Raw genomic sequence first — 13,161 nt, 5'->3', positions numbered from 1 at the left:
ATAGGATATTCCCCTCCTCGTAGAGTGCCACCCTCGCTGCCGGCAGCCGCTACCGGGCCCGGGAAGAGCGCGCGCGGCCGTTGGGCACTTCCGCTTCCGGTGGGGCCGGGCCCGGGGCAGCCCCGGAGCCGCCGCTGCCCTGAGGCGCTGCTCGGTTCCCTCCGCTTTCAGACGCGACCCCCAGCGCCTCCCGCCCGGCCCCTCGGATGCCGCCGCGGAGCCCATGAGGATGGAGGCCCGGGAAGCCCGCGCCGGCCCCGGCTCCGCGTTCGAGGCCTTCCCCCTGCCCGCGCGGGCCGCCCCGCGGCTGGAGAGCAAGGTGCGGGTCGACCCCGACGGGGCTGGGAGGGGAGGCGCCTTTGGGTCCCTTTTGCCTCTCCTTTGGGTCCCTTTTGCCTCTCCTTTGGGCCCCTTTTGCCTCTCCTTTGGCTCCCTTTTGCCTCTCCTTTGGCTCCCTTTTGCCTCTCCTTTGGGCCCCTTTTGCCTCTCCTTTGGGCCCCTTTTGCCTCTCCTTTGGGCCCCTTTTGCCTCTCCTTTGGGCCCCTTTTGCCTCTCCTTTGGCTCCCTTTTGCCTCTCCTTTGGCTCCCTTTTGCCTCTCCTTTGGCTCCCTTTTGCCTCTCCTTTGGCTCCCTTTTGCCTCTCCTTTGGCTCCCTTTTGCCTCTCCTTTGGCTCCCTTTTGCCTCTCCTTTGGCTCCCCTCTTTGCCTCTCCTTTGGCTCCCTTTTGCCTCTCCTTTGGCTCCCTTTTGCCTCTCCTTTGGCTCCCTTTTGCCTCTCCTTTGGCTCCCTTTTGCCTCTCCTTTGGCTCCCTTTTGCCTCTCCTTTGGCTCCCTTTTGCCTCTCCTTTGGCTCCCTTTTGCCTCTCCTTTGGCTCCCTTTTGCTTCTCCTTTGGGTCCCTTGAGGTCCTTTGGGGTGCTGTGAGAGCCCCTTGTTCCTGTGGGCGTGGAACACCCCAACCCCGTGTGGGCTCTGGCTGTGGGTGGATGGATGGGGAGCCCACGCCTGGGTGTGCTCAGCCCTACAGCTTCACAAGTGCAGTCTAGGGCCAGCATCACCGTGATGCTGACTGTGCCTTGCCTTGCAACAGATGAGGTGAAGTTTGCTTTCTCCTCAGTCTCCCCATGGCCAGCAGAGAGGATTTGGAGGGGGGGAATGGGAGAGCCAGGGCTGCTTTGACTGCGTTGTAGCCCAGCACCAGTGATTCCTGATGGATCACAACGTGACCGGGGAGGAGCTGTCCCTGTCTCCTTCCCCTGTGCTTGTCACCCCGGGGGTTCAGGTCGAGCTGGGCTGCTTTAATCAACCCCTGCATCTTCTCCTGCAGTTTTTACCCACCAAGATCAGCGGTTTCACCTGCCCTGCTGGCAACGCCTCCTGTGCCCTCAATTACAGCCCAGGTAAGGCGCTGGTTCCTGCCCTGCAGCAGCAGCTTCTGCCTCTCACCCCCCAAAAAAGCAGCTTGGGGCTCTCCCTTGACCGCTGTGGTTCTCCCCTGCAGAAGTCCCCAGCCCTGAGAGCTACCGGGCACCGGGGGAGCCGCGAGCCTTCGGCCCCAACGCCAGCAACGGGCAGTGGAGGGGGCTGGCCCCGGCGCTGGGCTCCTCCGTGCCGCAGAAGCCGAGGGTGAGCCGAGGCTCTTACCTGGATGCTCGCAAGAGCCCCAGGTACGTGCAGCTCCCTCCAGGTTTAACCCTCCCCACGGAGCGCTGGGGGGGGGGGGTGTGTTGGGTTTTACCCCCGCAGACCTCTGGTATCGATGCAGAGTGAGCTCAGGGTGTGTTCACAGGAGTGTAGGTGGAGATTGGTTGATGTATTTTGGAGTTTATAACCTCCCTGGGGAAGTCCCAGCTTGGTTTGGGTTGGGAGGGAGCTTATAGCTCCTCCAGCTCCAGCCGCCTTCCACTGGAGCAGGGTGCTCCAAGCCCCTGTGTCCAACCTGGCCTTGAGCACTGCCAGGGATGGGGCAGCCACAGCTTCTCTGGGCACCCTGTGCCAGCGCCTCAGCACCCTCCCAGGGAAGAGCTTCTGCCCCAGAGCTCATCTCAGTCTCCCCTCGGGCAGGTTCAAGCCATTCCATGATCCATGTGTTTTTTCCCAGCCTGGGGGTGGGCAGAAGCAGGGCGAGGGGGGGACCCTGCTGTTCCTGGGTGTCTCCAGGCAGGGTTCAGCCATTTTGTGGTGCGTGGATGGAAGCAGGAGCGGGAGCTGGAGCCGGCGGGAAGGTCTGGCCGGGCTTTGCAGGTTGGGGCTCCTCGGCCTCGCAGTGCCATCTGGTGGCATCCGTGTGGCCGCACAGGCCTCGGGAGCGGTGCAGGATGGAGCCGCGGGAGAGGCAGAGCCGGGAGACGGCTCTTAAACCACCGATTCCTGCGTGCGGTTGGGTTGAGTTGGGTTGGAAAAGGATGAAGTTGGGGGCTGAAAGCCTCCTGACCTCAACTAAAAGCTGGTGTTTGCCGTCTCCTCGCAGTGGGACAGCCAACAGCTTCGTAGGCAAATCAAACCACCACTGCCATGCGTCCGCTTTCCCCATCAAACCCGCGCAGAGCCCCTCGTGGAGCGGCCCGTGCCGCCGCAGCCTGCTCAGCCCCAAGAAAACCCCGCGGCGGTTCATCAGCACGGCTGAGGAGGTGAGGGGCTGCTCCGTGGGGACGGGGGGGGTTCCTCTTTTGGAACATGAAGCACCTGAGGTGGCTGTGAGTGCTTCTCCTGGGCTGGATTTGCTCCCTGCGCCAGGCAGGTGCTGCCTTCCGCTCTGCCCGTGTGCAGCCTTCAGCTGCGGTTGGTCTGAGCCAGGCTGATGCTCGGACTCTTCAGTACCCCTGGATGTGTTCATGTGCTTCGTGGGGATCACAGTGTCCGTGTTGGAGCTGTGTTGCTGAGACTCTGCTTGTTCCCCTGCAGACTGTGCGAGAGGAAGAGCGGGAGATCTACAGGCAGTTGCTTCAGATGGTCACAGGAAAACAGTTTTCCACGTCCAAGCCCTCTTCACTGTTCCCCTTCCATCTGTGAGTGTCCGGTGCTCTTCCCCAGCCAACAGCACCACGTGCATCCGCTGGGATCTCACTTTCTGTTGTTCCTAGGTCCCGGTGTTCCAATTCCAGCAAACCTGTTGTGAAAGAAGCTCCCAGCCAGAACTCGAAGCTCTTTGAAGCTCACAGCGTTGCACCAGCCACTTCAGCACCCAGCGTCCTCAGAGCACAGGAGCAGGCGTCCCACAAACCATCGCTCTACTCTGCCCCCAGCTACTCCTCCAGCATCTTTGAGTCCAGTAACTCCAGAGCCCAGCAGCAGCAAGAAAACCCACCAGCATCTAGCACGCAGTCTGAAGGTAAAATAACCCCAAGCAAACCCAATATGAAACCTAAAATCGGGCAGTTGGACTTAAATGTATGTGGCAAACCCACTTTTTCCCTCCCCGTCTGTATTTGGACTGGGGAAGTGGACGGTCATGGTGCTGGTAACAATATTCCCTAAACTTTGCTCTTTTTAGGGTCAGACTCTGTCATTTTGCTCAAAGTAAAGGATTCCAGAACCCCAGCACCGAGGTAAGAGGCTGTGGAATGGAGGAAGGGGTCGGTTACATGGAGCTTTTGTAGTTCCATGGAGGTGACAATGCAGAGGGAAGGTGACCAGCTCTGGCTCTAGCAGTGGGGCTGTCCTCAGCTAATACAAACCAGACAACTCCTTTCTCCCCACATGGAGAGCACTTACACCTCTCTTCTTTGCCCCCTTTCCAGCCTCCCGTTCTTCCAGGCAGAACTATGGATCAAAGAACTGTAAGTACATGTTTTCTGCTCCTTTTTCCTGCCATGGAATATCCTACAGGGATAAGGCACTGATGTGTTCACGTGAGCTGTGATTTCAGGACCAGCGTCTACGACTCGCGAGCTCGGGAGAGGTGGCGGCAAATAGAGGAGCAGAAAGCCTTGGCCTTGCAGCTGCAGAGCCAGGTAACAGGGGGCAGGTGCTGCAGGAACTGGCTTTGTGGGGCTGGAACTTCAAACCAGAGAACAGAAAGCAAATTGGAAAGGGAACAATGACAAAATTCCACTCCTTCATGGGTCTTTGTTGCTTCCCCTTCCCATGGCAGCGCTCTCAGTAGTGTCACTGCCAGGATAAATGCTTCCTCTCCATGTCCCTGTCTGTATTTCCTGATGGAATTGACCCCATGTAGCTCCCTCTAAAGCCCTGGCGGTGTGACTTCCTTGGACACCACCTTAATCTGAAGGTCTGTCCTCCAGCGGTTGCAGGAACAGGAGCACTCCGTGCAGGATCGGGTGGATTTGAATCTTCGAGTCCCCTTGGAGAAGGAAATCCCTGTCACGGTGGTCCCAGAAGAGAAGGAGGATGCCAAGTCAGCCGATGGTGAAGAGGAGTTCCCTGAAATCACTGAGGTAAGTCCAGGATCTAAATCCAACCATGATTTCCTGCCATCCATGCGCAGGAACAGGGAGCTGTTCCCTTCTGCGTGTACATCTTGTAGCAAGTTTGTCCTCTGAGATGGAACTAAAGCTGGGTTTGGATCCAGCCTTTGTGATGGGAATAGCAGGAGCTCTCCCTTCTGATGCTGTGTCCTCCCTGTAGGAAATGGAAAAGGAAATCAAGAGCGTGTTCCGAGGTGGGAACCAGGACGAGGTCCTCAGTGAAGCTTTCCGGTTAACAATCACTCGGAAAGACATCCAGACCCTCAACAACCTGAACTGGCTCAACGATGAGGTGAGGACCTGCTGAGGTGTTCTTATTCCACTCAGCTGAAGTGAACAAAGGGCTCTGCCCTCTCTGGGCTGAAAGAACTGGGAAGGAATTGCAGCTGAGGGCTGTGATTCCCACTCTGGAGCAGATAACCTATGGAGAAACAGCTGTATAGATCAAGAAAGCTAATACTGGGAGGAGTGGGACTGCCCATGGGCATGAGCAGGGCCAAAAATCCAAGTAAACCTTCACTATAGAAAGCTGCATCCCTAAATCTTCATGGATTGTGAAGGTTTGAAGGCTGCGGAGCTGTTCCTTCAAGGAACAGCTCTTCAGAGGGCCGGATGGAGGCAAACCCAATTCCTGACCTGGTTTTGCGCCTTATACAGAGGTGTCAACGCTCTGATGTGTCCTGCCTGCTTTTTCTTCCCCAGATAATCAATTTCTACATGAACCTGCTGATGGAGAGGAGCAAGGAGAAGGGACTGCCAGCCGTTCACGCCTTCAATACTTTCTTCTTCACCAAGTTAAAAACAGCAGGGTACCAGGCGGTGAAGCGGTGGACTAAAAAAGTGGATATCTTCTCTGTGGATCTCCTCCTGGTGCCCATCCATCTGGGAGTGCATTGGTGCCTAGCAGTGAGTGCTGCACTTATTCCCAGTGGGATAGAGCTGGAATTTCTAGTCTTACAAATTCATGTTGGACTGAGGCTAGAACTTCCCGGTTCATGTCAGTGGGTGCAGGGTGTGTGGGGGAAGTTCCGTGTTTGTGGCCAAAATTGAGGTGCAGAGCAAGTAAAAAGATAACTTCTGGGTGTGTTTCCAGTCTCTAAAGGAGGAGCAGGCAGCTGGGGAGGTCACCTTAGGCCAAGTCCTTCTCTGGAGAAGGATCTCATTTCCAGTTCCCACAAACTCACCTTTAGAGACGTTGCCGTGGGATCAGTTCAGAGATGTAGGTGATAGATGCTGAGCACCTTTCCCTCCCTCCTGCCCCTGATCTCCTTCTGTCCCTTGGCTGCTGGCACCTGTGTGGTGACACCTCCCCCGTGGCTTTGAAGCCTGGCTCAGCCTCCTTAGCTCAAAGCTCTTCTGAGGGCTGTTGAACTCCCCGCAAGGGCAGCGCTCACATGGATGGGAGGTGGAAATGGGGCCCTCAGAGAGCACTTTGAGGGGACACTTGTGTCTTGAACTGCTTCACTGTGCACACGTCAGGTGGAGCAAAGGCTCTGTAAACCTATCTGAGGCTTGGACAATGAGGATAACGGTGAACAATGAGGGTAACAGAGTGCTCTTGTGTGATGTGAGGTGATGTGAGGAGAGCCTGATGGGGCGATTCAAGTGGTTTCATAACACAGCAGCAAGGGGGGGTGTGGGGAGGGCAGTACCGAGGCTGTTAGAAGCCCTCTGAAATGCCTCTCTGCTATGAAATGCTCTAAACTTAACTTCTTTTTATCAGCAGAGTGTGCCAGCAAAGGGGGGAGCTCCCTGTGCTCTGTGTTGGTAACAAATCTCTCCCTCTCTGTAGGTTGTAGACTTCAGGAAGAAAACCATCACCTACTATGACTCCATGGGTGGAATAAACAGTGAAGCCTGCAGGATCCTGTTGTGAGTAACACTTTGAGTTGGGCCTGTTTAAAAACGGGACAGCCTCTTTGCTCTGGAAGCCACAACCCTTCCGTGGGGACAGTCCCTTTCTGGGTCCTGAAAGGAAGATTCAGAGGAACATCCTGGTTGTCACCACGGTCTGCAGATACAGAGGTGGTCTGTGAGTGTCCTGTGCTGATGTCTTGTCTTCATCTCTTCCCAGAAGATCCCTCAGTGAGGCTGGGGTTACCTTCATGGGTATAGGCAGGTTTCAGACCCTTTCTGTTAAGCACATGAGGCTTTGTCAGTCTTAGAGCATCATCTTGGGCGTTATCTTTAGAAGGAAAACAGCTTCTCACACCCTGAGGGGTCAGGGTCCTGCCCTTATCCTGCAACCTCTTGAAGAAACGGCGCCTCCTGGCTCCTTCCTCCAGGTGGGAGCTTTTCCTGCCTGTGGCAAAGATCCACTCCATAGCTGAGCCCTTTGTTTTGAAGAGGCTCTGGAGAGCACGATGGTGGATGTAGGATATGGGAATGTCTCTTGCATCAGGCCGTGGATAAAGGCGTGCACGGTCTCTTCTGTACTGAGCTCCAGCAGGGTGTCACACGCTGTGCCATGCCCCCCAAACCAGAGCTGGGTGAAAGCTGTTCTCGTGGCTTCAAACTGCAGAGGAGGTCTTGGTTTTCCCATCCTGAGCAATGCTCCAGGATGGAGCGGAGCTGCCTGCTCTTCGAGGGAGGTGCTGGTGGTTCAGATCCAGAACTGGTTTCCCATGCTTGGAAGCCGCTCCTGAATGGAGTGAGATTAAAACCGAGCTGCTCCTTGGCTCATTGTGAAGGCTCCTGCTCACGTAGGGCCGTCAGGCTTGATACAGATCACACTGAGGAGGGATTTAGGAGCCGCAGTCGCCGGCTCCGTGGCTCCAGCGCTGACCCCGGCTCTGCCGTCGCTTCTGGTTCTCGTCTCCGCTTCGCTTTCATGCTGACTTGGGAATGTGATCCCAGCTCTTCTGGCATGAGGCTGAGTTTGGCAGCAGAGGTGTCACTCATTCAGCTGAGGAATGTGAATAACGAGAAAGAGCAGGCAAATGCCGTTTCCAGTCCATTGAGCACCTTTATCTTCCTGCTCAGGTGCTCTGCAGCCTGCGTGTGCTGGGTTAAGGTAAAGAACTGTAAAGCAGCTGTTTCCCTTTTCCACCCTGCTCTGGGATGTTGGTCTAAAGGGAAAGGAAAAGCCTAAAGGCTTTGGAGATGGCTTGGGGCAGCAATTCTTAGGTTCACTGTGTGGCTCCTGCCATTAGAATGGGGCAGGCAGAGCCCTGGGGCAGGGATGCTCTGGGGAATAATCAATTCCTTTCAGCCTGAGTTCCTCTGATCGGAGGATGTCCAGTGAAGTGAAGCACCTGAGAGGTCCAAGGAGAGTCAGGGACTCCTTCCCGTGCTTTGTTGAGGGGTCTGACAGAAGAAAGCAGGTCCCCAGCGTGGTGTTAGGGGATATCAGAGCATACAGAGTGTTTCAGCCATGCAGGGCGAGTGGTAGAGAGCCAGGATTTCAGGTCACTGTTGCCCTGGACATAATTGTTTTCCCTCTGTTTCCTTTTAGGAGGCTTTTATTGGTTGAATGCAGTGGGAGGATCACACCGGGAAGAAGGGACGGAGGTCCTATTCATGGTTAGTGACCCTTTCATGCTTTCAATCTTTAGAGCTTCCTAAAGGTGGTGAGTGTTGTCCCGTTGGCCAGACTTTACAGAGGAGGGAAACTGAGGCCCAGGGAAGGCAACTGATTAAATACCAGGGCCCCTGGCCTGGTTAGGGGTGAGTAGGGACCCCACGTGGCCACGCTTTGGTGGCTGCCCTGCTTTGTTTCAGCATCTGGGCTTGGGGGTGAGACCTGGAGAGGATTTTAGGGAAGCTGCCTCTGGTTTTGGGGGTTTCTCTTTGGGAAACACGGTGCTCGGTGGCTCAGCTCTGCTGGAAAGGGCTGTGCTTTGGGGCAGACATAAACCAACCTGTTAAGATTAGTGAAGAACTTGATTCTCATGCAGGAAGATGGGAGGAGAGCTCAGGGAGCAGAGCTCACAAAGCACCTCATGCCTGCGAAATCTCCTTATCTCCTGCTAGCAGCTGTGGTTGAAGTGCTTCCCTTCACGTGCCCTTTGCTTCAAGGCTCTCAGACATTTAGCAGCCTGCTGTGGAGCTGATTTCAGCAACTCCCTGAGGCACCTGCTCAGGTTTTTGTGTGTGTCTGTGAGCACCGTGGAGGGCCAGAATCCATTTCAGGCGTAGGAAAGCCTGCAGTGATTGCTGGGGCATCTCAGGCATGTTGGGCTTTGATTTGGCATGTAATTCCACTTCAGAATTCCAGGTCAGGCTGCTTCCCCTTGAGGTCCTGACAAAGTTCATCCATTAAGTTCTGCCTCGTGAAGTTGTCTCATGAGTTGAAGTCAAGGCATTTGCTTTCAGCCTCCTCAAAGGGGGTTTAGGCTGTTTCCGAGTCAGGACCGATGCTGTGATCTCATGTTTGCTGATCGCCTTGCCCATTGCTGGAGGCTGCTTTTGGGAAGCCAGAAGGCCCAGGTGATGGGCACAGTTAACATGAGCTGCACACAGTTGGTTATTCCTTCCTCTCCCAGGAAATACTCCAAATTCCCTGTTTGCTCTGCGTGTGTCGGCATCGCAGCTGCGGTTTGTGGGAGCTGCAGGTGAAAGTGGATGTGCTGAAGCCACCAAAGCTCCAGCATCATTTCAGCATCACTGGCTTCTTCCCTGGCTGCCAGACGAGTCTCACGCTTGGATCCTCTCTGCCTCCACTCCATCTGTCCATGTAGAGATATTGCTTGGAGTCTCCTTGTGTGATGCATCCTTGTATTTATCAGCACAGCTTCACTCCCAGTCTCTTATCGTGCAGAACAGAGGGGGCTGGGGGCTGCTGCTCTTTTTTTAGCTGAGGGTTCAAGTGGCTTCTGGAGTAGGCAGTGATTGCCAGGACTTTATTATTACTGCAGTGAGGCTGTTGATACGTTAATGTTTGTAGTGTGGTGCAGATAACTTGCTGCTTTCCTCTGCGCTGGAGGCTCAGCTCGCCCTTATTCTCAACCTGGTGCAAGAAGGTTCTTCCCCACCCATTAGTTTTTATTTGTGGAGATGGGATATGGAGACTTCTGATGCTCAGTAAAACGTTGGTTGGGGTTGGTTGTGGACTGAGATTTACCCCCTGCTGATCTTGTCCAAACTGCAGCCAAGCAGAAGCTTCCCAAGAGCAATTACAGCAGTTGCTGGCAGCCAGCAGACCCTGAGCCGGGATACTGGGAGCATCCAGCTAATGAAGGCTGAAGAAAACGCTTGTCTAGACCTGATCTGCTCTCAGGGGACTGCCAGGAGGAAACTCCCCTCCGTGACACTTCCATATCCAGCAAAACCTGTTTGTTTCTGGCTGTTTTCTAGAGGCACCGTCACTAGGACGGGGCTGGTTTCATGTTCAGGCGCTGCTGGGCTGTTCTGCTGCCACTTCGAGGGCTCTGTTCAGTGGCCTCTGGGTGTTGCAGGGAGTCTTTGGCCCAGAAGAGTTCTTTGAGTAGTTCTTTGGAGTTCTGATAGAGAAACCCCCCTGACTGGCACCAAGGCAGCAAGTTTGAGCCTGCATCTATGGGGCTTGTCTGCAGGTCACGTCACCCCTTCTCCCATCGCGTCGCAGCGTTTACTAACAGCAAGATGTGATTTAGCCAAGTCTTTGTGGATCAGATTGCTGAAAGATGGCACATCTCCCCATGCTGGCAGCCAAACCCGCCTCCCTCTCCATGCCAGACGCTCTCTTGACCCCTCCATTCGAGCCAACAGCATCTAATCCCTTGCTTTTTCCTTTCCAAAGCGTTCTGATCGCAGCTGCGAGAGTGAGAAAGCTCCTCGGGCTGTTCTGAGAAGATGCCAAACGTGAAGGAGCTGGTTTCTGTAGACCTTCCTGGTCCTGCTGGTAGCCAGCATGAGCAGAAGGTGCCTGTGAAGCTGCATGTCACTTAACAGCACCAGCAGCCAACAGAGAGGAGCTCCTTTAGGGCCATTAACAACACCTTGGGCCCATCACCTCATCTCCTTGGGCTCCTTCTAGTCCACCTTTGTCTGTGTCCTTCCTGAGCTTCTCTTTCTGCACTTCCCAGTGAGCAGAATAGTTCAGGATGTTCATACCTGCACAGGGAAGAGTGTGGCAGCAGCTTGGGATGGTCTTGGTGGAGTTCCTAAACTTTATCAAGGAGGAAGGAAAAGCCCCACACTTCCCTGTTCTTCCGTGGACTCATTTAGGCCAAACTGGTGGAAGCCTCCTTGTGCAGAGGAGGTGGGGAAGTACCCGTGAGCTTTCCTCATCCTCCAGCTCCAGGGGCTGCAATAGGACTGGCTCTGAGGCCCCTGCTGAAGGCTTGTGCAAGTATTTGACATCCCACCCTGCTCCTTCTCCTGTGTGTGCTCCCAGCTTGACTCAATCCCTGTAAAAGCATCTCGGAGAGGACTGTGGCGTGGCTCTTCCCAGGGCTGCCTCCCTCCATCCCCAAGCCTTGCACCTTATTGAGAAAAGCAGGGTCATCTTCTCTGCTTTTCCTCCTTGCAAGCCCTTGCTGTCTGCCCTCTGTGGTGGCAAGAAGTCCTCAAGGAGGAGTGGAAGGGAAATGTGGGAGAAGAGCTCCAGGAGATCATCTGCAGCGAGCTGAACCCCACTGCCAGCCTGGAGAGGAGCATCGTGGGATGCTTTACCCATGGAGTGACTGCTCCAGAGCTGCTGGATGCTGTTAAAGCTCTGACATGTTTGCTCTTGCCTCCCTTTTGTGCTACACAAGACCCTCAGGAGGTACCAGTGTGCAGGGCACCCTCGGAGCTGGAGCCCAGCTCTCCGGTCTCCCATTGCAGGCGCCTGTTGAGGCATCCCTGGGGCTGCTGGGCTTCTCCTTGCCCTGAGTCACCCTGTGATGAATTAGGTTTGTTCTCGCTGGTTTATTTGTGGTTTTGACTCTCTGCTTGGCAGGTACTTGTTTTGGATGAGGGCTGCAGTCCTTCTTGGTCCTGCTTTGCCTGCCTCAAAGCCCGGGTCTGTGGAGCCCTGTTTGAAATGGCCAATACCGAGACGAAAATATTGGACTTCCATATTGCATTAATTCTGCAAACATGGCAGAGGTGTCCTGGGTAAACTGCCACAGAGCCCACTGGCTGCCTTCCCCTCTCCTCGAAGTAAGCATCTCTTTGTTCCCTTATTCCTACAGGCAATACCTAAAACAGGAAAGCCTTGACAAGAAGAGGAAGGAGTTTGACACCAATGGCTGGTCGCTGCTGAGCAAGAAGAGTCAGGTGGGTGCGGGCAGGCAGAGGGTCTCCTGGGCTCTCTGCTGCACCTTTCCCGGCTGGTTTTCCCAATGGATGCGTTCCTGGTGTCCCTCACAAATCCCAGCTCTTCAGTGGCTGCTTTGCTGCAGATCAGCCCCACATGGAAGCAGGGAGCTGGGTGCTCCGGTGCCACCTCGATTCCTGCTGCCCACCCTCTTGTCTTCATCCCCCCTTGCTCACACTGGCCCCATGAGGACTCATTGGAGAGAGGTCCTTCACTTGGAGCCCTTCATCCTTAGGAGCTGGAAAGCGGCTCCTCTGGGAATGACGTTTGGTTTGTGTCCTTTGCCCCCAGGAGATCCCACAGCAGATGAATGGCAGTGACTGCGGGATGTTTGCCTGCAAATACGCCGACTGCATTACCAAAGACAAGCCCATCAACTTCACCCAGGTAAAGCCCATCCCGATGTGTCCCTCATCTTCAGGGAGCGATGGTCCATGTTCTGATGTTCCAAGTGCCCTTTCTTTCCTTCCCTGTGGGTTTCAAGTGCCCCCAGCCCATGTGGGAATCATAGGGGAGCTTCTTGGAGCAGAGGTGACACAAGGCACTGGGGCAGCTCTTTGCATCATGCGGATGGTTTCTCTCAAGCCATCCTCAGGTCTCCCATGTACTCCAATCCATGGGGCAGGTCACTAATGCCACTGGGGGAAGCTCAGACCCATAATGAACACCACTTACAGCCATAAACACCGAAATTCCCTGGGGAAGTGGGGTGTTGTAGCCCAAATCTTGGGGAGTTTCAGTGTTACTTCATGTTGTTGGCCTCCGTGGGGTATCCCATGCATGAATATTTTATTTCTGATGATTAGAGAACATCATCAGTTCTGTTATTACCCAGATCTCATCCACTGTCCTGTTTTCCATATATTTTACCCTAAGAAAAGGCACCACTTCCAAAGCTGCACCCAGGAGAGGGGCTTTGGACAGGGATCTGCAGGGACAGGCCAAGGGGAATGGCTTCAACCTGCCCGAGGGGAGACTGAGATGAGCTCTGGGGCAGAAGCTCTTCCCTGGGAGGGTGCTGAGGCGCTGGCACAGGGTGCCCAGAGAAGCTGTGGCTGCCCCATCCCTGGCAGTGCTCAAGGCCAGGTTGGACACAGGGGCTTGGAGCACCCTCCTCCAGTGGAAGGGGTCCCTGGGGCTGGGTTGGAGCTTTGAGGAGCTTTAAGGTCCCATGCCATGGTTCTAGGGGAGCCTGGTTCGTGCTCCAGACGTGTTGGAGAGGCTGATGTGTGTTCCCTTCTCCCCCCACAGCAACACATGCCGTACTTCCGCAAGCGCATGGCCTGGGAGATCCTCCACCGCAAGCTCCTCTGATGCCCTCGAGCCCAAAGCCGCTTCCCCGTGAGGTTCTCTCCAAGTGCCCTGAGCATGGACCTGCCCTTGGGGCTTCCAAGCCCCCCACGAGCAAGCTCTGCATCCTGCCGTTGATCAGGCGCCATCACAGACCAACCCAAGTGTTCAGAAGCACACTTGCTTTTCCCTTTGCTCTTTTGGGTTTTGTATTTCCAGACCTG

The 13,161-nt window shown here is 55.1% G+C and overlaps 1 protein-coding gene across 4 annotated transcripts; it reads left to right on the top strand.

Moving 5' to 3' along the window:
* The first annotated feature begins 186 nt into the window (after positions 1 to 186).
* On the top strand, positions 187 to 13,161 carry SENP1 (SUMO specific peptidase 1). Of its 4 annotated transcripts, none has more exons than XR_008971784.1 (16): positions 187 to 319; positions 1,326 to 1,398; positions 1,500 to 1,665; positions 2,469 to 2,628; positions 2,903 to 3,006; positions 3,082 to 3,329; positions 3,492 to 3,546; positions 3,739 to 3,777; positions 3,867 to 3,951; positions 4,243 to 4,395; positions 4,586 to 4,717; positions 5,128 to 5,331; positions 6,218 to 6,297; positions 7,880 to 7,947; positions 11,523 to 11,607; positions 11,939 to 12,002. XR_008971784.1 is itself a non-coding variant. In XM_057405994.1 (16 exons), the coding sequence occupies exons 1-16, from the start codon at positions 224 to 226 to the stop codon at positions 12,959 to 12,961; spliced, it is 1,839 nt and encodes a 612-aa protein (XP_057261977.1). In that variant the 5' UTR covers positions 187 to 223; the 3' UTR covers positions 12,962 to 13,161. The 4 variants fall into 4 exon arrangements, 3 of the variants coding, with proteins under 3 accessions (XP_057261977.1, XP_057261979.1, XP_057261978.1); XM_057405994.1 differs by lacking the exon at positions 7,880 to 7,947 and adding an exon at positions 12,899 to 13,161 and having other exon boundaries at positions 11,939 to 12,034; XM_057405996.1 differs by lacking the exons at positions 11,523 to 11,607; positions 11,939 to 12,002 and adding an exon at positions 11,288 to 11,425.

Source organism: Pezoporus wallicus, unplaced genomic scaffold (genome assembly GCF_028554395.1).
Source record: "Pezoporus wallicus isolate ANWC-B61680 ecotype Strahan unplaced genomic scaffold, APGP_CSIRO_Pwel_v1 contig_9772, whole genome shotgun sequence".
Lineage (NCBI taxonomy): Eukaryota > Metazoa > Chordata > Aves > Psittaciformes > Psittacidae > Pezoporus > Pezoporus wallicus.
This window is presented reverse-complemented; position numbering and strand designations above follow the sequence as displayed.